The sequence below is a fragment of the Puma concolor genome, chromosome A2 (genome assembly GCF_028749965.1).
Source record: "Puma concolor isolate L17-30 chromosome A2, mPumCon1.1.hap2, whole genome shotgun sequence".
Taxonomy (NCBI): Eukaryota; Metazoa; Chordata; class Mammalia; order Carnivora; family Felidae; genus Puma; species Puma concolor.
Window position 1 is genome coordinate 154,573,314 of NC_141668.1, and position 27,961 is coordinate 154,601,274.

Here is a 27,961-nt window from a genome sequence, read left to right on the forward strand (position 1 = left end):
CCTCACTTAACCCCTCAATGCCCCCCCCCCCCCCCCCCCACAACAGGGACACCGAGAGCCCATGAGTGTGGCTTCTTCCAGACACACAGGGCAGCTCCAAGGCCCATCTGGGCTGGGGGCCACCTTGGAACTTGTCGTTCTTCCCCCAGGGGCTGGCTAGGCCCAGGAGATGGGTGCCACCTTGGTCTTCAGGTCATAGCGTTCCTCCTTGTGCAGACCGCTGTCCACCACGTGCACAATGTCATTGACTGTAATTGAGGTCTCCGCGATATTGGTAGCCAAGACGATCTTGCGCACCCCAACTGGCGGCTGCTGAAATATGGCCTTCTGGTCCATCATGGGGATGTTGGAGTGCACTGGTGGGCAGCAAGAACACGCTGGTTATGGGCACTGCTCCTGCTCCCTGTGATGAGGGCACAGGGCAAGGATTTTGACCCCATTTTGATGAAACTGAGGCCCAGATCAAGAATACGCCCAGTAAAAGTGGAAAAACCAACAAAATTAGGGCAGCCTGGTCAGAAACCCAGGCCCCTCGAGTCCCAGTTGGGTCAGTCCCCAGGACAGAGGGCAAGACTGGTGTGTGAGGGCAGAAGGCCTCACATGCATGCTCTCACCTGGCAGGATCAGGTACTTGCTCTCGTGCATGCCCAGGGCCTCCTGGAGGCGTTGCTGCACTCCTTTGATCTCCTGCCACCCAGGCAGGAAGCAGAGGATCCCACCTGTAAAGGGGCCCTGCAGGCATGAGCTGTCACTCTCCGGCAGGTGGAGGTGAGGGTGGGGCCGGGGCAGAGGGGAAAGCACCCACCTGGTTCCCCTCGGGCATCAATGTGCAGAACCAGGTCCGTCACGAGGTCCAAGTCAAGTGCACATTCATCCTCAGACTAGGTTGGGGGAAGACAGGCCACAGTCACAGCCCCAGGGAAGGACACAGTCACTCTGTGACTCAGTGAGGCCCAGGCACTCAACCTGTCACCTCCAACCCTCACCACACCCTTGCCCAGAAGCCCCCCTCCTGCCGCCCCCCCAATCATTTCATTTCTATCAAGGAAACAAGCTCGGGAGCATTAACTCACCCTAGGCCACCAAGCCACAGGGACAGGGAGGAGGGGAATCCAGAGGGAAGGCCGGGGAGGGCTGGGGCAGGCACGTCCCCTCACCTCGTGGTGCCGGTGCCGGTGTGGGTACTGGTGCTTGCCCAGCTTGGCCAGAATGTCCTCCAGGTAGTGCTCCTTGACGGGGTACATGAAGCCTGGCACCTTGATGACAGGGCAGCCACCAAAGTAGCGGGAGAAGCGCTCGTTATCGCCCGTGGCGCTCATGAGCACCAGCCGCAGGGCCGGGTTGAGCCGCTGCAGGCCCTTGAGCAAAATAAGCAGGAAGTCTGTATTCACGTCCCGCTCATGGACCTCGTCCACGATGACATGGCTCACGCCCTCCAGGCTGGGGTTGCTCTGCAGCTTCCGCAGCAGGATGCCCACGGTGCAGAAGAGCAAGGCCCCGCCTCGGGCCGGGGGCTTGCTTTCCAACCGCACCTGGAAGCCCACGTTCCGGCGCAGAGAGGGGCCCAGTTCGTGGCTGACCCGCTGTGCCACTGACACAGCGGAGATGCGGCGCGGCTGGGTGATGATCACATTGCAGCGGGCACCACGGCCCTCGGTCACATAGCGCTCTAGCAGCAGCTGGGGGATGCGTGTGGTCTTTCCACAGCCCGTGTCCCCAGAGATGACCACCACCGGGTGCTGCTCAATGGCATTGAGGATTGTGTCCCGATGCGGGTCCACAGGGAGCTGGGGGGCCTCCTGCCAGACTGGCCCTCGCCGCCGCCACAGCTCCAGCAAGTTCTGGCTCAGACGGACCTCCTCTGCTTCTGACAGGGGCACGTAGGGCTTGCCTGTGATAGGGTCACTCAGGGGCCCCGAGTCCTTGCCCAAGGGCAAGACGTCATCACTCTGCAGCCGGAGTTCTGGGGTGATCCATGAACTATCCACAGGGTACTGCAGGATGGGAGAAGCAAGCAAAATGGTGAGACAGATACCTTCTTCCTCATTCACTCACAAGCCCTGCCACACAATTCACCTGGGCCAGATGCCATGGCCCAGCCCGCTGGCCGGCGAACTCAGTACACGACTGCCCAAGGACTCTCGTGGGCAGGACTGGGCTACTCAGGGCATGGGTGCTCCCACACTCCAACCTCCTCAGGGAAAACGGGGAGTCACTCCTGCCGGTTGCAGGTAGAGACTCAGTGCAGGGAAGACTGAGGTGGGGGTGGGGGGCGGGTTGCAGAAGGGGTTCTCCTGGTTCTCTTACATGGTTCAGGAAGGTTTCTATCTTGCGGAGGATGGGCTCAGGCACCTGGATGGTACACGGCCGGCGCTGGGTCTCACCCAGCTCACGCAAGGAGGCCAGGTTATACATGGCGTGGGTGAGCGGCTCGTTGTTGCGGTCCACCAGGCCCAGGCTCTGCAGAGGGGGAAGGGGGGACACTACAGGTTGATCTACGCCCCTGCCTCTCCACAACGGGCCCAGACAGGCTCAGAAGCTTGAGAGAAATTGTGCAGAGCAACCTCTTTCCTAAGAGATTTTGTTTTTAAGTGGATGTTGTGCAGAAAAGAGGAATTCCAGGAAAATGTAACTCTTCACCCCTTCCCCAAAACTAGTAAAAATCAATTCAAGAAAAGTAAGACTGGACCTGCCTGAGAGGAATACCCCTCAGAAAGTTCTCCTTGAGCAGCCAGGGGCCCCACAACAGTCCAATCTCACCTCTATGAATTCCCAACATGGACATCTCAGCCAGGCAGGCCAGGCCCTTAATGACCCCATCACGACCTCACGAGCACCCTCTGTGTTCACTGCCTCCAAAGCACACCCCACACCCCCGCGACCTTTCCATTCCAGCTGCCGCCCCACCCCGTCTCCACAACACCCTTTCTATCTGTGACCCCTTTACATGAATGTACACAGAATTTCTTGGAAATGTCTACTCATACAATTCAATAAACACTGCATCTTATTTTCCTACATGTCCAAAGCCACCTCATCAGACATAAAACAAGGCATCCCAACACTTCAGGCAAGTGTGCAAAACCAGTCTTTTTCCCTAGTCTCGTGTTCCTGTCACCTGTAACACCAGGATTCTACTCGCCCTCTGAAGCTCAGATCAAATACTCCCTCCTTCAAGCCTGCCCCCACAGGGCCTGATCCCTTTCCTCTGGCCTCCCGTCAGGTCTCAAAAACAAGGATCTAGTCCCTGGACCAACTTGGCCACCTCACTCCAGGAAAGGCCTGAGAGTTTACCTGTGGCCTCTGACAAGCGGCCAGCAGCGGGAGCACCGCTGCCAACCGGGAGCCGGCTCCTTTCCGAGACAGGGCTGTCCCATGCCGAGAGCCTCCTGATCCTCAGTACCTGTGTCTGTCAAGTTAAAATTCAGACCTCTGCAAAGTTCTACCGATTAGCCCCGGTTTGGTCTCCTGAGCCACAGGCATCTGTATCTCTCCCTCTCCTATTCTCTGGGCTCTCGTTCGAAAACGGGGTTCCCAGAGCCGAACACACACCAACGGTTTATCTGTCCAGAGCAGAGCAGGCCCTCCTTGCTCTCTTCCTCTGCAAACTAAACCTGTACTGGGGTACCTGGTGGCTCAGTCGGTTAAGCGTCCAAATGCAGCTCAGGTCATGATCTCGCGGTTTGGGAGTTCAAGCCCCACGTCAGGCTCTGTGCTGACAGCTCAGAGCCTGGAGCCTGCTTCAGATTCTGTGTCTCCCGCTCTCTCTGCCCCTCCCCCACTCATGCTCTATCTCTCTCAAAAATAAACAGTTTTTAAAAATTAAAAACAAAAACAAAAAAACCTAAACCTGTACTGATGTGGGTTCAGACCCCCCACTTCTCCAGCAGGCACGGTAGCGATGGCTCCCACTGCTGGGCACAGCTGGCCTCCGAGGCCTCTCCAAGGGAACTGCCCACTGGAGGCCCCACTGTGCACACCTTGGGGTTAAATGAATCTCCAATCTCCATCCCACATAAACATCTTATTACTCATTTCGCCCACAAAGCCCAGATAACTAAGATCTCTCTAGACGCCAAGCCTGCCGCTCGGCACAGCACCATTCCTCCTGCTTTTTGCTGTTCACAGCAACAGGCATGTCCCCTCCCGGCTTCACCCGGCTTTGGGCAACAACACCAAAAAGGCTGAGCTCGCAGGCAAGGCACCTTCTGAGAGAGTGAGGGATTCCTAGAAACAGCAGTCATGTGGTCAGAGAAGCAAGGCTCGGACACCAGATGCTATTGTGCTCAGGCTTTCAAAGGCCTAGTGTGGTGGGTTTCATTTCCTGGAGACTTGGGCCAATTTGCCAAGGGTAGGGGAGCTCTAAGATCTCCCATGCCTCACACCACGGACCCGCCTGGACTCACCTTCAGTTTCTTGCAGGCCAGGGCTGCTGCCTTATTCTCAGCCTCCGCTTTGCGGCGCCCTTTGGCGACAAAGGTCATAGGACAGGGCCAAAGCAGAGTGAGGGTAGACAGCTTGGTCTTGGTGCCCACGGTATGAAACTGCATGAGGTTCTACGCGGAAGGCAAGAGAGATGATTATGGAAAAACAGAGAATGCATCCTCAGAATGCCAAGGAACCCAGTCATGGAATTAACCCCCATCTTAGCAGGTGCCAAACATCAGCCACGCGAGATGGGCCAATGTACAGGCAGAAGGAAGCCCCTCTAGGGCTGCAGATCCCTAGGCCTGGGCTGGCTTCTCTGGCCATCCTATGGTTTCAGAGAAGAAGACAGCCTCTGGACAATGCCGCCACCCACCCTCCTAGCCTAGTGTGCTCTCAGCACCTTTGAAGACAACAGGGAGGGTGGCAGCTGTGGGGTGAGCAGTCGGCATGAGCCAGAACCAGGCACATCCTGGGGGTGCGTGAAGGCCTTACCCCTGGAAAGAAGCTGTGCTTACTGAAGCCCTGAGCCCGGCCACAGAGATGAAATTCATGCCTCGGCAAGACAGCGCCACACACACCCCACTCCTCCCAGGCACCCTGGACCAAGCCTGGGTCTCCGGCTCCCGCGGCACCAGCCCACCCGGAGCTCCTACACCAATGTCTATTCCGTCCTGGCTGCTTCACACTCCTCACAGGCCAAGAACCCCAGACCCCTGACTGGCCTAGGTACGGGCTGAAGGTACAGGTATCCTCCACCATCACACATACCTGTAGCTTCCCTCCGACCTGGCCCCGGGGAAAAGCACACACAACCAAGCCAGCTCCCCACCCCACACACTCCAGGATACCCAACTCACCTTAGCTGTGGAGGACGATGTTGCTATCTGAATCACTTTGGCCAGAAGGTTCTTGGGAAGTGGAAACTGGGTCAGAGCCCTAATAGCACTGTCGTCGTCTGTCATTTCAAAGGAACCCCCCCTGGGAGGACCAAAAGTTTAGGTGAAAAAGCTCTATCTCTTCCCAGGCCAATTTCCCCTCAGGCTCTGAGGCCCACGGGGGTAGGACACTGCAGTGGTGCAACAGGCAGCAAGGAGGCATGGAAAAGATGGCAGGCCAGGCATCTTCGCTCAGCATGTGATCCTCTCAGAAACACAGCATGACTGACGCTCCCTCAGTTTCCCCAAACGGATAACTGAGGACAGGGGGCAGGGGCCCAGGGGCAGAGTAGTGGCTGGGACTTGGAGGGACCCAAGTGTGAGCTGGACGGAGGGTCCATGCTGCCGTTTTGCATGAGCCCAGCCACGCCGTACAAGACCGCTTTCCCCAGGAACGGCAGATGTACCAATGAACAATGGGACTCACAGGCTGAGGTGTAGCGGGGGCCCTCCCATCTCCGAGAAGGCTCCCAGGGAACATCTCCCATCCCCACGTCAAGGCGCAGCCAGCTTCCCTGCATCCCCCATGTCCAGCTCTACCTCGAGTCCCTGAGTGGGGTGTGGGAGTCCTGCTGCGCCATGGACAGGAAGTCGGTGACATCAATGGTCCCCTCTTCTAGCTCTTCCTCCTCATCCTCCTCTTCCTCCCGGCCCAAGGAGCGGGACAGGCCCCCAGGTCCCCCTGGCCGGATGCTCTCGGGATTCAGCTGCCGCCAGGAAGTAGGTGGCATGGTGGGTTCTGGGCGCCACCAGCTGTCAGCCGGAGAGCCAAAGCGATCGGCTAGCACACGATATTTGGCTGCATCAAACAGCTCGTTTCGGGGACCCAGCAGGCCCCAGCCCTGGGGGGTGGGGGCAAAAGGCATGTCGTGAGGGTCCATTCTCACACCTCAGTCCGCCCAGAACCTACTCCCTTACACTAAAAGTCCCCTATGCAGGAGCCAAGCCCCTTTGTACCTGTCTGCCTGCTTCAGCCCCAGGTCCAGGACTCGACATCAAGAGAGCCCTTAACATGTCCAGCACTGAGGGTGCCTGGGTGGCTCAGTCAGTTAAGCGTCTGACTCTTGGTTTCAGCTCAGGTCATGATCTCATAGTTCATGTGTTTGAGCCCCCATGCCAGGCTCTGTGCCAACAGTGCAGAACCTGCTTGAAATTCTCTCTCTCCCTCTCTATCCTCCACTTGTTCTCTCAAAATAAATAAATACACTTAAAAAAAAAAAAAAAAAGTCTAGCTCTGAAGGGGTGCCTGAGTGGCTTAGCTGATTCAGCATCCAATGACTTGATTTTGGCTCAGGTCAAATCAAAATCTCATGGTTTGTGAATCCGAGCCTTGAGTCAAACTCTATGCTATCAGAGCCGAGCCTGTTTGGGATTCTGTCTCTCCCTCTCTCTGCACCCCCCTCCCCTTAAGATAAACAAACAAGTCTAGCTCTGACACATGAAAAAGACAAAGTAAGCTCTTACACCTATTAAACAAAAAACTGAAGGGAGAAAAAACCCCCAGGGAATGGGGAAGCAGATGCATTCACAAAGTGATCCAAAAAGCTTCAGTGAATATAGCAGTTAGGGAAAATGGAGCCCACACCAGAAAACAGATCTATCCCTGACATAAGAATCCTACGCTAAGAATGTATTCTAGAAATAACCTGGGATGCTTATAAAGCCATTCATGCAAAATCCATTATTTTGAAATATAGCTTTATTCTTTTCTAGACAGAGTACCAAATAAAACATGCTGACTCTCTAGCACATACGAAGCAACACGCTGGTTACCCTGAGCACCATTAGAAGAGATGAAACCTGGTCCCTGCCCCCAAGAAACAGAATCCACGAGGCAGAACAGAAATGCAGATGACCAGGGTCTAAGGAACCACAAAGTGAGAAGCTAGATGAACACAGTTAACAGAATTCCAATCAAAGTCTGGATAAGCTTCTTGCACGCTTGACAAGCACACACTCAGTCACCTATGTGTTGCTGGCAACTGGCACCAAGCACAAGAGCAATGCTCGATGATCTGGTTTGGGGGGGAAGGAAAGAGCCGAGGGACGTGAGTATAGATACTGGGGAACGAAAAGGCTGGGTGCCGCAGAGCACATAAAGGACTCCTATAGCAACAAAAACACTCCGATTAAACAACAGGCAAAGAACTTCAACAGGCATTTCTCCAAAAAAGGTAGACAAACGGTCAACAGCACAAGCAAAGCATTCTCAAAAACTACAGCTCTCTGCAGCATGGCATAAAATGATACCTACAGGCACAAATCCTCAAAATGTGCTCCCTCCTGATCAAGGTACATTTGGGGGAAGAATTCCCCCAGAGAAGCAATCACTGTATTTTTGACTGTAGAACCTAGTTTTCCACAAACTCCTTGTCAGCGTGGTTTCATATTGCTCTAGGGCATTTGCAACACTTTTAACTTCATCCGGTCAAAAAGAGTGTATGAAAGCAGTCCCTTCCCTTCCCCCAGTAACTTCTCAGAAGGAGGCCCCACCTGGCCCAAGTGCAGCTCCCTATAATTTGTAGCTGTGCATTTCTCAAGGGGAAGACATACAAAGGATACGGTGAGAGAATATGCTTATGGCAGCTGTGAAGAGCCGACATACCGCTCTTCTGACAGGGACAACAACTGGAGATGGAAAAGCAAACACTGCCTTTTGCTGCATTCTGTCCTTTTTAGCTAACCTATACAATATTTTACACACTGGAAAACAGTGTGCGGTTAACACAAATTTAAGAATTTACCTTAAAAAAAAAAAAAAAGAGAGACAGAGAGAAAAGGTGATTAACATCAGTACTCATTAGGGAAATGCAAACCAAAACCATGAGATACCACCTTGCACCCATTAGGGAAAACAACAGACAGTGCTGGTAAAGATGAGGAGAGACTGGAGTCCTCGTGCGCCGCTGGTGGGAATGTGACATGTTACGGCTACCGTGAAGACAGTATGGCACTTCCTCCACCTGGACTACCATACTACACAGCATGCCATGCTACATGCTACACACATACCATATTACCATACCACCGTACGATCCAGCAACTGAAAGCCACGTCCCGAAGAGATTATTTGGACACTCATGTTCACAGAAGCATTATTCACAATAACCAAAAGGTGGAAACAACCAGAGAGGCCCTTTGATGGATAAATGAATACACAGAGTCTGGTATATCCCTCCGATGGAGTATTATGCAGCCTTAAACAGGAGGGGATTCTGACACAGGCTGCACGGACGGGCCTTGAGCTCACTATGCGAACTACGATAAGCCAGTCACAGAGACAAATGCCGTACGATTCCACTGGTGTGAGGATATGAAGTCTCTGATGGAGTCACATTCACAGAAACAGGCAGTAGAATGGTGGCTGACAGGGGCTGAGGGGGCAAGGAACAGGCGTTTATTGTTTAATGAGTATGGAGTTTCAGTTTTACAAGGCGACAAAGTTCTGGAGATTGGCTGCATGAGGTTTAATACTACTGGAGTGTTCACTAAAAAACAGTCCAGACGGTACATTTTATATTTTGTGTAACTTACCACAATTCAACAAACGTATATGCAAAAAAGAGGCTATGAGCTGAGTGTAGATTGGGAACAGAGAAAGGGCTGGGAGGAGAGAAACGTGACCATGACTTGCTGCATATAGGCTGCCTTCAACATCCAGAGAAGGATTTCTCACCCTCAGCATTACTGACATCTGGGGCCAGGTAATTCTGTTGTGGGGGCCATGCTGTGCATCCCCGGCTTCATGCCAGTAGCACTCCTCCGGTTGTGGCCACCAAAAATGTCTCCACACATTCCCAAATGTCCACGGCAGTCAAAATCACCCTCCCCGCAGGAGAGATTCCTGGAGGTAGAGCTGCTCGGAGAGATGGAGGTGCCTGAGAAATTCGGCAATGAGGCTGGCTGAACCTCTAAGAGACAAGCTTTCCCCCAGGAAGAAGGGACAGAGAAAGAAGAAATGTTCACAGAGGGTAGGAAAGGAAGAGGAGCCTGTGGTGACCCAGAGAGGAGGAGAGGGAGAAGTAATCCAGGGGCTGAGGAAGCTATGCCCGAAACATTCAAGCAAAGCGAGAACTGTGAAAGGCTGGCCTGGCAGAGCACTGTTCCAGTCCATCAACAATCGCCTGGTGACCACTGCTATTTGTCACGCACTATGGGGAAAAGGCAACCAGCAAACAGGACAAGGGCCACAACAATGCAGTGGAAAAAATGCAAGCCATGGGCACAGAAAGCTGTGTGCTTTCTGGAAACCATGGGAGCAGGGCCGGCGGGAGGGATCAGGACACTGAAGTATGCGTGAAGCCCACTGAAAAGACTCAAGAGGAAGGATCCGAAAATTAAATGAAAGGACGGGAGAGGGGATGGAGAAGACACAGAAAGGGGATAGAGAAAAGAGAAGGGTGGTGTGGGGGGCCAAGGCTGGGAAGAGGGCCTTTCCTCCTCAGATGCAGGAAGGAAGGAGGGATGGCAAAGGCCGAGGGATTCAGTGGGAGAGAATCTGAAGGAATATGCATCCTACAGCTTTGTCCTCACTGGAGCAGAAATGAAGACTGAGGAGCCTAAGGAAGAGCAATGGTTGGCGCAGCCACAGAGGAAGCCAAGTAGGGATGGACAGAAAGGCTGGCAGGCAACACTGAAAGTCTAGTTAAATACCAGGTAACCGAGAACCTAAAAGCGGCCCATGCCTGACCACCAGGAAGTGAGGGTAGCAACAACCATGCTTCCATTACAAGTAAGAGAGAATTGTGTGGGTGCAGCGAAAACACACACGAAATAACGCAAAGTATAGCTCTGGTGCTGTACAAAGGGAGTATTTTTCATAAAGAGTTCTCCGGTGTTTTCTGAAACCACAGGAGGTAGGTAACCACAGAGGCAAAAAAAACAAACCAAACCAGCAAATATTCCCTTGCTGGCTGCGCAGCAAGGAAAGAACCACAAGGTGGGAAGGACGGGTGAGTGAGTGAACACTGTCAGCTTCCACCTACATGCACGTGGCACCAGAAAGACCATCAGAGCCAGGGGCAAGGCATTTCCCAGGGTGGATGGAGGTCTGCCTGGCTTTTGCTAGGGAAGGGTCACCTTGAACAGCTGGCAGGCCGCGGCCGCAGCCTGTCGCTCAGCGTCGATCTTCTTGCTGCCATAGCCTTCTACCTCCACGCTCTTGGGCCACTTTATGTGGAGGGTGACTTTCTGGGAAAGAGAAGAGAGAATGAGGATGGTCGCCTTTCCAGACTGCAGAGCTACTGTAAATCACACGGAGTGCGAACGGCACAGCCGTGGGCCTGCGGGCAGCAGAGCCGAGTGCAGGCAGCACCCCACGCCCATGGCTAACCCCCGTGAGGCTCTAACCTTCCCGTCCTCAAGCCGTTCATCCCACCTCAAGATGTTTGGCTTCTTCAAAGTGCCATGTTCTAGCCAGAGAGCAAGGTGGGACCCATCTTTATTGTTAAAAATCTTCATTCAGAATGGTTTGCCTGCATGCTTCTGTGGGTCCCAGGACCTACAAGACTCTAGGAACAGGAATTTTTATCAACTCTAACCCTCTGCAGTCCCAGTTAGTCAACAGGGGACCAAAACCAGGGATCGGTACAGAGGCCTGACACACACAAGATGAGAACAGACTCCTCGCCTCACCTGCCCTGAGTTCCCCCTTCTCTAAACCAGGCTCTTTTTCAAACCTAGCTCTGCTTTGAGATTCTCTGCTGACCATGTACAATTTGCAAAACCCACTCTATGGCCTCCTCGACAAAGAAACCTGAGGGAGAAGACGGCAGCCAGCCTCCTTCCTGAGAGTCAGACCAACACGTCTCCCAACCACCAGTGAGTTACCTTTTTCTTCGGTCCATTCGTGTGCACGTAGACCAATTTGTCTTTTGCATGTGAGATGCCGAGGGCTCTTCCAATTACACTGTTGAGAAGGTTTTTGGGCTGTGGGAACTCTTTTAATAGGTCCCTAGAAGCTAAGAAAATAAGAACAAAAGCATTATAGTTTTTTTTCTTTTAAAAAACCCATGGGGTACGTATCAGGACAACCCTGGGCTGGATACTGAGGATGTTGGCTTGTGACCCCAAACCACCCGGGAGCATCTTGGAGAAGGAGGAACGGCTTCATGGTTTTCAGGGACAGTGCGTGACCAGACCCACTTGCACAACCGTTTCCAGAAGAAAGACCAGTGAGCCACACACCACAGAGGAGAACCAGCCAGCATCCTCTTCCCCACAAGCTCCTGATTTAACATATCAGCTACAGAAGCCTAGGTGGCAACACATCCCCCTCGTCTGATGTTTCAAAGAAGGTACCGAACAAAAAACGAAACAAAAATCCACCACACACACAAACTGGAGATAAGACAATGCGAGGCCCCTCCTAAAACAAAAGACACACAAAGTCTGAACACCAGGCCCCAGCCCTCAACTGTACCTCGGCACCCTGAGAAAGGCCTCTAAGAGCCAGATTATGTGTAGGGATATTGATCAGAGGTCTCCACAACCAAGACCTCTGCATAAGCTATTCCTCCCCCAAGTTCACTGGAGTCAAGTGGAGGCAGGATGCAGCAGGCATCATGAGAAGTACCTCGCTTGTTTTTCACTTGTACTTTGGATCAATCCCAGAGCGCAAATGGGTGAGATGTCCAACTAGAAGCAGCTTGTGCCAGACACCAGGCTTAGCTGGGAGTGGCTAAAATCAGAAGTAAGGGCCCCAAAGCACCAAAGTGGCCCTTCGAGAGATGCAGGGTCAGAGACTGGCAGAGGTGACAGGAAGCCTTCTCGTTCTCCACCCACAGTCTCTGGTGTTATATTCAGCTTTAAACCAGCCCCCAAAAGAAACTTTGTTCATGTGCACCTGCATGCATCAGTCATAAATCACCTAAGGACAGTTTTCAGAGCAAGTGGCCACCCTGATCCTCATCAGACACTTAGGAATGGTGGTGATGTTGGGGAAGCCACTGTATTTTGACAAAGCTCCTCCAGGAGTTCTGACGTAATTCTATTCCTGAGCTGAGACTGTTTCCTTGCAGCAGATGACTGTGACAACTGGCCATGAGGGAGAATTCTGCCTGACCCTGCATCCCTCTAAAGAACTTATAAAGCAACTGAGATTCAAGCGTTCAGACCGCTATTTAAATAGGCTCAAAGGGGTTCCCACAGAGGGACCCAAAGTTAAGAGGCCCGCCAGACCCCCAGGCACAACAGATGCGCACTGGTGCCCCCTCCAGCTCTACAGGGCCGGAGGAGGCTGGCTCTCTCTATCCATCGCTGCTAGGCAGGGATGCTCTCACCAGTCTCATTCCTGGGCTATTCAGGAGACACAGCGATGGGAATCGTTCGGTCTCTACCTCAGGTCCTCAAGTACCAAGTGTATTTTGGGTTCTTTCTCACATTGGTGAGCGTGTGCTTACCCTCGATGTTCTAACCCTTGACCACCCATTCGGGCGAGAGACGGACGTTCTCCTGTTTTTCCCCGCGCCCTCGAGGTACCGCGCCTCTCACCTATTCTTGCCAGGTGCAGGCGCTCCAATCCCCGAACCTCCCCGCTGGGGGTCCGTTTGGGCCTGTGCCACACTGAGCTTTACAACAGCAGCACTGCGGCCCGCCGGCGGCCGGCGGTCTCGGCCCCTAGCGGAGAGGGGCCCCGGCCCGCCAAGCCCGACCCCGGCCCGCGCCCCCAGCTCTGCAAGCCCCGGGAGCCAAGGGCGTCGCGGCCCGACCGCCCCCGCCCTCACCGTTCACCATGCTTCCGTCGCCTTCCCCGGGCCCGCTGGGGGCCACCCCTGCCTCGGCCTCGGCGGCCTGCTTCGTGTGATCGGGGCGGGCGCAGCCTGACGACAGGCCGCGTGAGCGTCCCTGTCGCCCGGCGGCGCGGGGACCCGGCGGTCGCAGGCGCGGAGCGACGCCGGCAGCCAGCGCCATGAACCTCCTGGCGGCCGCCATCGCGCTCCCGCCGGCCCCCGCGGGCGCGGAGCCCTGCAGGGATGGGGCGGGAGGGTGGGAGCAGCGACCCGAACGCCCCCTGGCGGCCGGGAGGACCGGAGGTGGGGGCCGGCGGAGGCGTTCTCGGAGCCCGCGCTCCCCGCCCACTCAGCCGGAGCCTCCCGCGCCCCCCGGGCTCATCACCTCGTGGGCAGCCTGGGACCGCTGGCACCCAGGTGAGTTCACTCTCCCGGCAAACGCAAACGCACAGGCTCGTTGTCTGAATCGGGGGCAGAGAGACGTAAGGGGGCTTTTTGGGAAAAGTTCAGGCCTTAGCTCAACGTCCATCCAAGGAGATGAACTCCCAAGTTCCTTCTAGGTCCCGCCCACTGCTCATAAATACCTCTCACGTGCCCTGACAAACTGGCTTGCACTCCAGACCTAAGAGTGAGGATAACTGCGAAACCAGGGCACCCCCATCTCATTTAATGGCTTACAAAGTAACCCTGATGGAGAATCCGCATCCAGGACAGGCAAGACCTCTTGAACATAAGACCAGTTTTAATCCCAGGGCTGGAGTCAAAGTGAAAAATACCAGACTTGGAAAACGTGGCCAAGAACTGAGATGGTCCAGCAGTGCGAGTCTGAGGCTGCTGTTTTTTTACTTGTTTGAAAGCCAAATGGAATTCTGTTTCCAAACTACAATGCCTGGGTTCTAGCCAGGCTCGTTCCCCTTCTGCCTCGTATGGCACTGAGGAACAGAGATTTGGCTCGGCTAGGAATGACACAGAATCTGCATGTTGGGGCAGTGACAGTGACAGGGAGGGGCTTAGTTAGAGGTTGGCAGTGCAGCTGGGGATAAGCTGCGAGGGCTGGGTTTGTTTGTTTGTTTGTTTGTTTTATAATTCTAGATCTGACTCTGATGACTCCTGGAGAGCTTGTGAAAACATTACTGGAAGCCACCCCCCCCCCCAACAAGGTTTCTTATTAAGTCTGTAGTGTGGCCCAAGAATCTGCATTTTTAACAAGTTCCCAGATGATAATGAGACTACAGGTCTGAGACCACACTTGGAATTGCTGGCCTGTGTCAAGAACATGGGATTTAAGTCTTAATATTTGTGCTTAGTCCAACCTCTGCCACTTGCCAGCTGTGAACCTTGGGCAATTTCATCAGTTGGGAAAATGAGAACATAGTTGCTCTACTCATTTGGTATGGCTCTGCTCAGGATGAAATGGGAATGTCTAGAAGGCGGCTCTGCACAGCGCTCTAGAGAAGTCCCTCCACTGAGGTCTGAGACAAGAGAGGACAGATCCCTTAAAGACAGACCCAGGGCAGGGTGGGGCAGCTTCAACTCCAGTTCCTCCCTTCCCTCCTCAGAGAGCTTCTAGCAGGAAAGGGGCAAAGGGGAAGGTGGCCTTGGCAGCAGTGGGCTGACCTCACAAGGGGATACCACCATCTGTATCAAACACCCCTATCTAGATCATCCACATTGAGGTGGCAAGACCGTTGGGGCAGAATACAGTTCTACAATTGCTTTGAATTTGGGCAAGTGGCACTCTAATTTGCCAAAAGCCAAGGCATCCACCCAGCTTCAGGATAGTTTTCAAGGACTGTTATCAGCCCAAATTCCCTCAAAAGAATCGAGAGGCTTACCAAGACTGGTCATGGCATTAGGGGCTGAGGCCAAATTTTGAAAACTGTGGTTTCTGAAAGCTGAAGGAAACAAAAGTCTAGACAGAAAGACATTCCCTGACCCCCCCCCCGCCCCCTCCCCCCACACACACCTGAAAGCAGGCCCTGGGCCCATCATGGTGCTTCATTCAGCAGGCCCTCAGTATAGCACTCTGACAGCCACTTAGGCTGAGGTGAGAATGCTATGATTTCTTGGATCTGCTCCCAAAGGGGCCAAAGTGGAGGGAGAGACACCCTGTTCAACCAGGGTGATAAGTGCATGGGTGGGCCAGGGGGGTGTTACTATACTATTTTATCTATTTCAAAAAACATATTTCAAACAGATGTTTGAAATTTTATGTTTAAAAAAAGCATCACGTGATACCAACCAACTAGTTGGTCCTCAGGGACCTTGTCCCCCTTTTCTATTTCACTTACTGCATCTGGGCTCTAATAGCTGGTATCACCTAGAGCAAATATTTCACTTCCACAAACCTCACTGCCTTTTGTAAAATGAGGGTAACCCTTATACTAGCTCTTGAAAACCTTCTGGTTTTGTGATCTTCTCCCCTTTGGTCTAAAGCAGAGGCTGCAAAACTACAGTCTGCAGATCAAATCCACCCACTGCCTATTTTTATAAATAAAGTTCTATTGGAACATAGCCATGCTCATTTGTTTATGTATTATCTATCACTGCTTTTGCATTATAACAGCCGAGTTGAGGAGCTGCAAGAGAAACCATATGACCCACAAAGCCTCGAATATGTGTTTTCCAACCCTTAAAGAAAGTTTGCCGACTCCTGCCTTAGAGAATCTTGAAGAAAGTTAGAAGGGCTCAGGTATGCCCTCTTGCTTTCCACCAAAATTAAAGACTTCTCCTCCACTCTCCATTCTTTGGGGAGTGACTCCTTTGCCTGTGAAAAGGAAGAAACTTTTGAAAAAAGACATTTCACTGGCTCAGGGATCTCGCTGTTCATTTCTGAATCAAGCATGACATCTGGTACTAAATATGCTAAACAACATCTGGCAGTGTGGAATTAAAGTGTAAAGGATCTGCTGAATACACAGGAGGATGTTTTAGGACCCTAAACTTCAGAAGCCCCAGGAAAAAGCAATTACGAGGAAGCCCAAGGGGCACCTCGGTGGCTCAGTTAAGCGTCTGACTTCAGCTCAGGTCGTGATCTCACTGTCTGTGGGTTCGAGCCCCGCGTTGGGCTTTGTGCTGACAGCACAGAGCCTGGAGCCTGCTTCGGATTCTGTGTCTCCCTCTCTCTCTGCCCCTCCCCAGCTCATGCTCTGTCTCTCTCTCTCAAAAATAAACATTAAAAAAAAAAAAAAAAAAAGAGGAAGCCCAAGATAGTCCAGACTTGGGGCAGACCGGAGAACTTCTGGAGAAAAAGTGAGAAGGAGCGTCTCAGCCAACATTTCGTCAATGGACTCAACCACAGATTTTGTGGATGATCAAAATGGCAAGAAATGGTCCCCTTGGCTGGCAACAAGAAAGGCAAAGGTAGATACAGGAGCCAGGTGGCCACCCTGACCACACTACCCATCCTCACAGCTTTTCTGTCCATATATGTAAAGCCACAGCAGGGTCCCTCAAGGTAAATCTATCGCACCAAGAAGAGGGGACACATTTGAATGAGGGAATGAACAGGAAGGACTAGTCCTGTGGCCCCAGGATCCTGCCAGAAGGGGTGTTATCCCTTGTTACTTTCCAGTGCTCTATGTCTCACAGCCGGGTAGGTGGGAAAGACTGGCAGAAGAGGCTCTTAAGTTCTTCCCCCTTTATGAAAGAGGCCTTGGTAAGAGGTTGGCAGTAGAGTGGGGGTAGACCGCGAAAGGAGGTGATAGCTTTTTCCAATTCCAAATTTGACCCTGATGGGACCAAACCTATTCAAGTGGCCACCATTTCTGAGTGCTGTTTTCCTATCTGAACGCCAGAGAGACCATTTCTGCCACACACTTCCTTCTTAAAGGCAGAGGCACCAGTGAGGCCTCCAGGGAATCAGAAAGCATGGCAGAAAGGTCCAACAGTCAGGGGTGGACTAAGAGGTCTGTTGCCTCTGGGATGAAGAAATGGAGGCAAGAAACTTTTTTAGGGAGAGAGGGAAAGAGAGAGAGAGAGAGAGAGAGAGAAGGGAGGCAAAGATACATACACCCACAGATGCCTTCTGGAGGCGCAGCTGTGAGGAGACAATCGGGCTCAGGGGGTCTGTGCTCCTCCAGGGAAGACAGTGCAGGGACTGTCCCCCACCAGGAGCAGCTGCCTCCCTTTCCCCACCCCCACCAAGCACAGCAGCCTTCTCTGCATGTGCTCAAGGAGGCACTGCCTAGTCATGCGGCCTGGTTCATCCCAGCTAACCATCTTTAAGCTTAGCCACAGCACATCTGACACTCTCAAAGCCACTCACCTGCCATGTTGGAAATGTTAACGTTCAGCCTTTTCGAGTTACAGGGCATTTTAAGAAAGAAAAAAAAAAGGGCAATCAACTCTTGTTTTGGTAATGGTAGGGGGGTGGCATTTCTCTAATATCTAAGTCAAATGGCCAAGGGGGCTGGAAATATTTATTTCTATGCTGCTGTGTGGAGTCAGGGCCACTGCAACAGGAGGGCATCACATGTGGAAACTGCATGGGAATAGGGCAGCAGCATGTGCTGTGCAAACTGAGGTGCCCTGTGTTCCCCGACCCTTCCTGAGCGCCTGACCTTCAAAGCACTTTACAGACAGAACCTAAAGTGGAATGCTGTCTCCACATGAGGCAAAGACTCTGTGATCTAAATTAGCGTTCTTCCACTAGGCAGCTGGGGTAGGGGTGTGAACAGGCAGCCAATGGGGCAGAGAGGGGCAGCTGTCAGGACAAGCAAGAAGCCACCAAGAGCACTGGTCTTAGCAGACCTGGAAAAGAGCTAAGTCTGAGGGAAGAGAGGACACGCTCACAGGCAGAGATGCTTCCCTGGGTCCTATTTCTGGCCCATCCCTGGGTTCCAGTGGAACCTGAGGTGAGTTATCACCTGTCTGGGTGCTCTGACATTCTCCCCAATCAAAGGGAGAGCCTACCCTGCCACACAGACTAAAAAAACATTTTAAAGTCAGTAAAGTGCTTTGAGGAATGGGGGTGATAGAAGGGGATCTTCCAGGCATCCCCAAAGCCTCCAAGATGGAGGACACTGGGCCTGGCTAGGGCTTTCTGTTCTGGCCCTGCTACAAGCACCCTGCCCTTTCTAAACCACCTTAGCCAGGGACTGCCTAGAAGATCCAAGCCCTGCAGATTCTCCACACGAGTGCTGAACACCCAGACTGAGCCTAGGCTTTATGCCTGGTCACACAAGGAGGCCTGATGAGACCATAGGGTCTAAGCCACGTGGCCAAGGATCATGAAATAACCCAGACCTCTCCAAATGATCTCTCCCCTGAGGGTTCCAACAGCTCCACTAGCCCCACTTCTCACTTGGTCTCCAGAGGACCATGACCCTGGTACCTGGGCTCCCACTACCACCCACCTCCCCACAGACCCTGGACCAAGTTGATGCTGGAGGCAAGGCTCCTCCCTTACCTCGAGAGATGGTCCCTCCAGGGGCAGGGTTGACACACATGGGTGGAAGGCGGGGTGGGGGAAGTTTGCACTGACGCTGCCTGTGCTGGGCCCGATCTGGGGAAAGAGAGAGGGCATCAGGGTGACATGTTCTCACCCCTCCCAGTTACAGACCCCTGAACACTCACTCCAGAGCATCTGTGAGGAGCTCTGGGCAGCAGGGCTGCTGGATGGTTTGTTGAGCCAGTCACAGGTTCTGAGAAACAGTGCCACCAATTCCACACAGAAGGAAGGCAATTGTTTTATATGGATGTGATATAGTATAGCTTTGTAGAGATCCCTTCCTGACTCTCAAAAGAGCCCTCAACTCTCCCTGTTTGCAAAGCCACCTTATGTGACTTCAATACCCATCCCACATCATCCTCTATAGTCTTGAATTATGAGGATGAGACAGGAAAACAAGTAAAAACTGAAAAATCATGGTACCGTGTAAATCCCCATATCTGTCATCCACTTACGGTAGCTCTCCCTGTATCTGCTGTGGGTTCCCAGATGACCACGTTAGCTACCAGATCTCAAATTATTCTTTCCCTCTAAGAAATGGGCAAGAGAAGGACCAACTGACTGCTGGGGTCCTCCCTGAAAGCCAAGACCAGACCCACACTTACCAGTCTTCTCCCTCTTTCTAAAAGTTAATGACTTGCCACTCCAAACACTTTCATTCATTTGCAGATTAAATACTACTTGTAGGTCAGTGGCCTACAAAGCACATTTTTAAGTTCCAAAACTTTGATATACATGAACATCACTGTCCCGTGGGAAGGTGGGCATGTATGGGTAAGTAAGGCTCCATGTGTTTAACATCACCTACATGGTGACAACGCCAGAGAATCACTGGGTCTGGGGGAAAGGGTGCATGAGTTCTCTGCTTTCTGTGCCCCACTAATTTCAGTACACTAAATGGAGCAGGAGAGGAGCAGAGAGAGACAGCCACACACACCACATGCTTAAGCAGCAGTCTGTTCTGCTACCGTGATACCCATTTCCATAATGCAAATTGGCTTGTACACAGTTGGTACATAGGGGAATGATAACAGTAAAACAGGAGAACACTTGGTTCGAATGTTGAGTTTCCTAAGGCAAGGGGACTGAAATAGCAGAGGTAGAATTATAATCTAGAGCAGGAAAACAAAAGACCCTTCCAACTGTATTTTTTAAAAATTAAAATGGAGTGCCTATAGGGAATCGAGGTGATGGACAGATGGGTGTTCACTATACAATGACTTCAACATTTCAGTAGTTTTGAAAATTTCCATAACAAAATGTTGGAGGGAAAAGCAAGTACCTGCACTGAGGTCCTCCTCCCCCACACTGCCAGCTGCACACACTCCTTAGTGGCAGCCCCACGGGCTCACAGCTCCACTGCCACCTGCACGGCCTCAGCATCTGCCAGCTCTTCCCGTTAGAACGCACTTTGCACATTTTTAGCATCACGTTGAGCTGCCTGCCTCGGCAGTCCAAAGCATCTTCCCAGGTGCCAGGGACTGCTGCTTTCACACTCTGGCCATAAACTTGCAGCTGTATTATTGCCTCAACTCTGTCTTTCCCACAAGCCCTCTTATAGTATCAGAGGTGCGTGATTTTGCAGAAAACACACACCCAGGGTTACAGCAGAAATGCCTGTAGGGTATTCTGGAACAAAGTATCTAGGATCAAGGTTTATCTTGAAACTAAGGTGGAAAATGACCAGCTCAACCTCTCCAGTCCTGTTTGAGCAGGATTCTCATTCATATCCAGGGAGGCTGGATTGAAAACAAACAAACAAAAAGAATAAATGATTTGATGATTATTTGGTTCATTAAGCATTTTCAGTATTGGGGGGGTGTTATAATCCTACAACATCACTGGGCCCTCTTCTGACCGTGGAGCTGGAGGAAAATTGCACATTCTTGCTGTTGATCTAGTGTTTTTCAAAGGTTTGTGCCGCCTGTAAAAGACTCAGCTTGTTCTTTGAGGCCTGATTCTGATGGCATTACTGCTGACAGACAAGAAACTTGTGTTGGGATGTTGGCAAAGACAGTAACAGGCCACTTACCAGGCACACACGCACACTAGTTGGGAGGCATTGGCAGCTCTGTTGAATTACATAAGAGAAAAGACGGTAACCACAGACCCAGGGGGCCACTGTCCACAGTGCTGCAGGGAACTGCTATGGCTACTGCCTTCGGATCCATCAAATGACCTATCCCACTGAGACTGTAAGCTCCCGAGTACAAGAAAACATCATTGACACATAGCTGTCTCCGCTCTAGCGTCTCGTACATAGGTGATCAATCGTGCAGCCACACAGCACACCGCATGCTGAGGCCAGGCTGTCACTCTCCTGCAAAACACCGGCTACAGGGACGCCTGGGTGGTTCCCTCAGTTAAGTATCCGACTTCAGCTCAGGTCATGATCTCATGGTGTGTGAGCTCGAGCCCCGTGTCAGACTCTGTGCTGACAGCTCAGAGCCTCGAGCCTGCTTCGGATTCTGTGTCTCCTTCTTTCTCTGCCCCTCCCCCACTCACACACTGTCTCTCTGTCTCTCTCTCAAAAATAAACATAAACATAGAAAAAATTAAATAAAAATTAAACAAACAAACAAAAAACATCGGCTACAGAGCTGCACCTCAAATAGATCAATCTATTCACATGTATCAAGGGCCTGCCAACTCAAGACTGAGGGCTAGGGACAGATCACACCCAAGTGCTTTTCTTATATTATCCCTAATCTTCATTATACCTCTGAAGATAGAGGCTGAGAAACAGGATCAGGGAGTTTCCACCTTGCTAGTGTGAGTGGGGACCAGATTCGAACCCCAGCCAGTCTGACCCAAGCTTTCCACTATGTGACGTTTCCCTTCAAGATTCGTGACACCTTATGGAGCTAATAATCTCATCATGAGGAGCAAAGAAACATAAAAACTCCGTGAGAGATAAAGAACAGTCCTACACAACAAGAAAAATGCCACAAGGCCACACATGACCAGTTGTCAAGGTTATGGTGCAAACCACAAGTGATACCAGCCTTCAGAAGACAGGAAAGAGCAGTCAGCCTTATAGTCAGAAAAGAAAAGGTACGTTTGCCTGAAGGAAAATATTCAAGGCAGTAAACTTTCTGATTAATGGTTTACCCTGAGACCTTCAAGCATAAAATGGTTGTTGTTAAGAATATAACACTTACCTGTGTGGAAAGTAAGGTCCTAAATCAGACTATGTCTGATTATTACATCCTGAAGCTACTTAGTACCATGGCTTGTGAACTTACCAGGTGTCAGGCCCTGTTCTAAGCTCTTTACACGTATTAACTCATCTGATCCTTAAAACAACCCGACGAGGCAGGTACTATGATCCAACCCACTTACATCGTGAGGAAATGGAGGCATAGAGGCTCAAACACCTGCCTCCAGCCTTGGCCACCAAGGGTGTAGAAGTGTGACATGAACCAGGCATCTGGCTCCAGAACTTTTGCTCAGTGAGGCTGTTGTCTCCCATGAAACTGAATGCTAACCGTGTCACCCCTGATGAAAAGCCTCTTGAACAAATCAATCCCCAGCCTAGAAAGAAAAATCACAAATGCTATACAGGAATTTTGCCCCCAAACTCTCTCACTCTCACCATCTCCCTATCATGGGGGAGTTAAGTAATGCAGAAAAAAGGAGGATTATGATTTCATGGGGCTCCTACCTCTTTACAAAATCAGTGCTGTCCATTCAGGCACTCCCACCATAAGAGAACTTATTTGCATCCAACTTTCACAAGTGGGTGGAAAACGAAGCCCACTGATTAACCAGTAAACACAAGGCAATTGAGTGTACTTAATTTTCAGCTCAAAATGTGCTGTGCACACTAATCTCAAACCCAATGTTTCCCTTTTCAGATAGTTAACCAGCAAAACCAAGATGACAGAGATGAATTTTTTCATGCAATATGAAAACAGACAAGGTGGCTAAAAACAAACAGGGAGGCAAGAAGAGGCTGCTCTGAGCTCCGGTATATCCAGCCCTCCTTCTGACCCCATTCAACAGGCAGCACTAGGGCAAGGTTTTCCAGGCCTGTAGGAACATAAGTGGGAGAGGAGACACAATGGGGAGGACCTTTTTAATCAGCAGTTATGGAAGGCCTGTATGGTGTTCATTGATTTGTAAAATATACTAGACAGGTGCCTGGTGGTCAGCTTCAATAGAGGCGAAGGACTTTTACTCACTGTTCCCTTAAAGAAGAAAAGTCATGCTCCTAAGATATGCAAAGCTCCCTGGGGTACGGCCCTTGAAGACTTCACCAGCTACAGCACTTCCTGAAAGCAGGAATGAATGCTACCCTTCGGCCCAGCCATGGCTCAGTCCTGACACTGCTTATGCAACCCTTTTACCCAATCTGCTGGAGAGCACTGATTACAAAACTTGCCAGCTTCTACAACCACTAATATAAAAATGACTCAATCCGCTTCCACCAGCATTTATTGACACCTACCCTGTGCACAATGCTGTGCCAGGTACAACGGACGATGAAGGAGCCCAACAGGCCCTGGCTACAGGGAGCTTCTAATCTACGGATGCAAAGATTAATTCAGAATAGACTAAGCACAAGAAAGTACAGATCTGGTGCTGAGGAAATCAGACAGAGGAGAGGTTGCATTTGGTTGACAGAATCAAGAATGGTTCACAGAGGAAATGGTGTAAAACGCTGGCTTAGAAAAAGAGACGGGATTTCAAAAAGCAGTGAGTGTGTCTGAGAGGATATTCGGAGGGAGGGGCGGCAAATGAACACAGGTACTCTGACAAGGACTCAGACACAGGTTATAAGCCCCGTGCAAGAGGAAGGCAGAGAAAGGACTTTGGAAAGTCATACAAAAAAGGGGTCTAAGGACTACACACTGGTGAGGGATCTTCATAGCCCTCACAGCTGCCCGTCACAGGGAGGAAGAGCATGAGGTCACCAGCACAGCTACATTCTTACCTTTTCTGAATGAGTCCAGGCTGAACATTTCTGGCCAGGAGGGAAAGCTGGAATCCTAAGAAGGAGGGCAGAGAGGCAATGGTTACTATTCTTGGTCGAGGATCCCACAGAGAAGACTTCAATAACACAGAGAGCACTTTCCAGAAGGTGAGAAAAATGAAGCTCTTCACTGATGAGTCCCAACTGCTGCTCCCACTCTTAAGGATGGAAGGACCATCTCCACTCTAGAGTAATTACATGTCTTTGTTTCTTACTCATTAAGAGCTTTCTTCGTTTCTCTGTCCTAAACTCCCTGAACCCTGCTAAACAGAACGAGAGGTATTTTATCCTGAGAGACATATTTCCACTTCATCACAGTACTTGCAGCTTTCCTGGGACTTCTGGGAAGAAAGGAAATTCTACATGGACCCCTTTCCTCATGTGGTATCAGCAAATGGGACTAACGAGTGCCTTATAGACAAACTGGTTTACTGGGCTTTCACACAACTAGGTCAAGCCCCTAGGGGTGGGACCGGACAGCAATATCAAGAGTAACTACCGTGATTCAAGATACAAAGCTTTTCTTCACGGTAGAGTCTACGAAATAACAAATACGAAGTTGAAGTTCAACTCTTGAGCAAAACTTTTGGTGCATTTTGATCATTTAACTGAAGAGTACACCTAGAGACTTAAATCATACACGCATACAAATAAATAACACCTCCAGTTTATTGATTTTGTTTAAAAAATACTCAAACTCACTTATAGATGTTCTTAATAATGTAGTACTCCTGGACTGGTGCATAACCTTATGTGGCCTTAGTTTAAAAATATCTACACAAGGCTCCTGGGTGGCTCAGTCAGTTAAGTATCTGACTTCAGCTCAGGTCATGATCTCACGGTTCATGGGTTCAAGCCCCACAATGAACTCTGTGCTGACAGCTCAGAGCATGGAGCCTGCTTTGGATTCTGTATCTCCCACTCTCTCTGCCCTCTCCCACTTGTGCTCTGTGTCTGTCTCTCTCTCAAAAATGAATAAACATTTTAAAAAATTAAAAAAAAAATCTACACACTGTTTTAGCAAATCAGGATAATGTCCAATATTGCAAGGAGTCTAATGGGGCCTACACTTCTGCTCCTGACTGCCTTCCCATCTCATTCTCAAATTGTGGGGGATAGGGGTGGAGGGCTGACCTGGGGCCGAATCTTTCAGGTCCATAGCAGGTCTGCCCTGATGGCCTCCTCTCCCCCAGGGATGCCGGAAATTTCAGCCGATAGGATATGGTAGCTCAGAGAGGAAACTTCAATACAATATCAACAAGGACACAATTCATTTTAATAAGTTACATTCTATAGACTCCTTCTACCCAAATTAAAAGAAAAAGGGTGTAATTTGAGATTCTAATCTTAAAGAAAACCTGAGTACTATAAAAATCCAAAACATGTAAATGATTATTATTTGAGACAATACTTTCTTGCGAAGAAAGAGTAAATCAATTTGCTTGTAAACAGACTCTTAGTTTTGCTTTTAAAAAGTCCCTGACCCTCTCCAAGGCTCACATAATACTATCTTTACCTGTATTGGCCTAAAAAATACATATGATATTCAAGATAGGATGTTTCAGAGATATTTTACTGAGCTCTAGAACATTTCATAGAGATTAAAAAAAAAAAAAGCTGTGTTCCTTGAAATATAATTATATTGGAAACTTTTATGATGCAGAGTTTCTGTTAAATAATTCAGAGATAAGTAAAATAATGTTATGTCAAGATTTCTTGCATAATGAAACACTGCTTAATTCCAGGTAGAGTCACTGTGGGATGATTCAAGGACAGAAAGATTCCATAACGACTAACTAATGTCTTCCAAGATAGTCACAAGTGGATTTAATGCATGCCTTTGCTTTACAGTGTGGCTGAGCATGAGATCCACCACTGCTATGTGTGCATGGCTAAATCAACTTACCTTACAAGAGCAGTGACAGTCTCAGATTTTGTAGGCTTTTGAACTGGAGCTGAATTCTCTCCTTGCTATTCCTCATCACGAGGCTGGGCCTCCTCCTAGAAAATAGAAGCCTGGGTCACTAGAGTGATGGGACCCACAGGGAAAACAAAGTTGCTGCAGACCAATGAAATTCATTACTAACTCTAACAACAAGGACACATTTTGTTAATAGCGTGAAACACACACTGGACACACTGGTGTCTCACTTCAGGACCTGCCATGACCCACTCACGACCCATCAAATCATGAGCTACCCTACACCAGCACCTGCAAAGATACCAAGAAAGAGATGTCATGGTAAAGAGGGGTTTGTAGTCCTGAAAATATTTTCTCTGAGCCCAGAGCAAAACCTGCTTCAGTTTTTTTTTTTTAATTTTTTAATGTTTATTTATTCTTTGAAAGAGAGAGCGAGAGCATGAACAGAGGGGCAGAGAGAGGGAGACACAGAATCTGAAGAGGCTCCAGGCTCCGAGCTGTCAGCACAGAGCCCGACACAGGGCTTGAACTCACGAACCGCAAGATCATGACCTGAGCTGAAGTCGGACGTTTAACTGACTGAGGCACCCATGGACCCCAACCTGCTTCAGTTTTGAGTTCTAATCCTATATTGACTCTAACACAACCCTATCTAAGGTAGATCAAGCTCTTCCAGATGAAAATAACAACTAGATATTGAATATCATTTTTATAGTTCACAAAGTACTTCCATAGATTTTATAGCAGTTAATCTATGCAACTACCTAGGGAGGCAGAAATGATCTTTCCCAGAGAAGGAAATAGAGGCAGATTTTCCCAGAGAAAGTCACACAACTTGCCCAAGATCCTATAGCTGCCTCAGGGCAAAATGGAAACCTGCAGTTGGGTACTGGACTCCAAAGCTTCACACGCTTAATACTGCAATATTTTTATTATTTCCATGATATTATGCTGTTGCCTAGATGTCCCATGGTTCATTCTTGGAAATAATATTTTATAGTGACACAAAGGTTGAAAGGGGAAAGAAGGGTCCAACTGATAAACTTTGGACCATGGCTACATAAGCTAAAACGCTTGGGAGAATAAACATCTTTTGGAGGCAAAGGGACAACCTAACACAGATAAAAAATACAGTGAAGGATGTGTTTCCCGCATCTTAAACAGTTATACAAATAAAGAGCACTCCCATAAACACCATCAAGAAAAGAGGCCTCCCTCCTGGAAACTCCAAAACTCCAAGATTTAATTGTAAGATGTAGTCAAGACCCACAATGACAGTGGCTTTATTGCCTTCAAAGAAACACCAAGGGAAACCATCAATGTCTCCTTTCCCTGTGGCCAGTAAGTTGCAACCAAAAACAGTTTGAGAGTCTGCACCTGGCCATCTGCAGTCCACCTGCCACAGTGTACGGCAAGCCCCTGTGGACTGGGGTTGCAAAGTGGGACAATCTCTGCCTTGCAACATCACAATTACGGTGACCAATGTTGCTACCCGAGGACTAGCTAGACAGCATGCTGACGCCATACTCGGGGCTTGGGGGTTCTGAGGACCCCTGGGACTCCAGTTCAGTGCAAACAAAGGACCCAACATGCATTAGGTCTTCCCCTGCGAAATGGGGCAAGTCACCACCAGCAAACAAAGAACACCTCACCCTTTGGCCTCCCGCAGTGACAAGGTGGGTGCAAAAAGGGGCAAACGAGTGGGACCAGAATGCACCAGGCCTCCCTTTGGACGAACGGTCCAGGCGGCACGGGGTACAGACAAAGGTCCCGGGGCACTCCGGGGGCTTCCTCCAGGCCCTGCCTCGGGGAACGGAGCATCCCCTGAGGCGGAGACGTCGTTGCGCCAATGAAGCGGCCTCTTCCGCGGTCCCCGCGGAGCCCCTGGCTACCAGGCCCGCCCCGGCGGACCGGCCTGGCCCCCGCCCCCGCCCAGGCTCCATGGCAACGGCAGGCCGAGGCCTGGCTGCCCACGGCTCGGCTGGGCCGGCTTCGCGGGCAGGCCTAGGATGCCCGGCCTGCTCCTCGGGCCCGCCCGCTTCTCCGCCCCACTCTCCGCCAAGCCGGCGATCGGACCCGGGCCCCTCCTCGCGCCGACCACCCCCGGCCACGGCAAGCTCCTCAAGGGGACACGAAAGGGGAGAATAAAAAGCCCAATTCACCTGTTGTTACAGATGTGAAACAAGCCTCGGTGCACCGCGCATGAGCCGCGGGCCCCCCCAACCACGGCCGGACTACAACTCCCACCAGCGGCGGCGCGGCCCCTTCCGGGTCCCGTGGCGGAAGTCCCGCCGGTAGCCCCGGCGCTCCCCGCTCCGCCTTCCGCGGCAACCCCGCTTCTGAGCGGGTCTCCAGAGGGTCCCCCAGCAGGGGCTCGCAGAGGCCTCCCAGGGCTCACGCCGCCGGACGGCCAACCCGCGGCGAGACCCCGGCGCCGGGCCCAATGGGGGACGGCCGCGGTGGGCGCAGGCGGGACTTCCGGCAGAGCCGCCGAAGGGGTGGGCGCGCGGGTAGCGGTGG

At 51.0% G+C, this 27,961-nt stretch overlaps 1 protein-coding gene across 9 annotated transcripts in view; it reads right to left on the reverse strand.

Annotated features, from left to right (window-relative positions):
• DHX30 (DExH-box helicase 30) overlaps positions 1–27,750 on the reverse strand; it is a 29,900-nt gene extending 2,150 nt beyond the window's left edge. Inside the window, exons 1-17 of one of the 9 annotated variants that reach the window (XM_025916087.2) lie at positions 27,604–27,750; positions 25,427–25,521; positions 24,655–24,761; positions 23,482–23,536; positions 18,504–18,599; positions 17,361–17,389; positions 14,929–14,988; positions 11,193–11,323; positions 10,443–10,553; positions 5,904–6,205; positions 5,286–5,406; positions 4,407–4,556; positions 2,308–2,460; positions 1,158–1,994; positions 806–881; positions 615–719; positions 181–356 (exon numbers count right to left, since the gene is read on the reverse strand). In XM_025916087.2, the coding sequence (XP_025771872.1) occupies positions 181–356; positions 615–719; positions 806–881; positions 1,158–1,994; positions 2,308–2,460; positions 4,407–4,556; positions 5,286–5,406; positions 5,904–6,205; positions 10,443–10,553; positions 11,193–11,323; positions 14,929–14,988; positions 17,361–17,389; positions 18,504–18,599; positions 23,482–23,536; positions 24,655–24,679 (2,427 nt within the window). In that variant the 5' untranslated portion in view covers positions 24,680–24,761; positions 25,427–25,521; positions 27,604–27,750. Of the gene's footprint in view, positions 1–180; positions 357–614; positions 720–805; positions 882–1,157; positions 1,995–2,307; positions 2,461–4,406; positions 4,557–5,285; positions 5,407–5,903; positions 6,206–10,442; positions 10,554–11,192; positions 11,324–13,087; positions 13,327–14,928; positions 14,989–16,495; positions 16,515–17,360; positions 17,390–18,503; positions 18,600–23,481; positions 23,537–24,654; positions 24,762–25,426; positions 25,522–27,603 lie in introns of those variants that run through there. The other 8 variants (XM_086698341.1, XM_086698339.1, XM_086698340.1 and 5 more) reach the window with 8 other exon arrangements.
• Between the last annotated feature and the right edge of the window lie 211 nt (positions 27,751–27,961).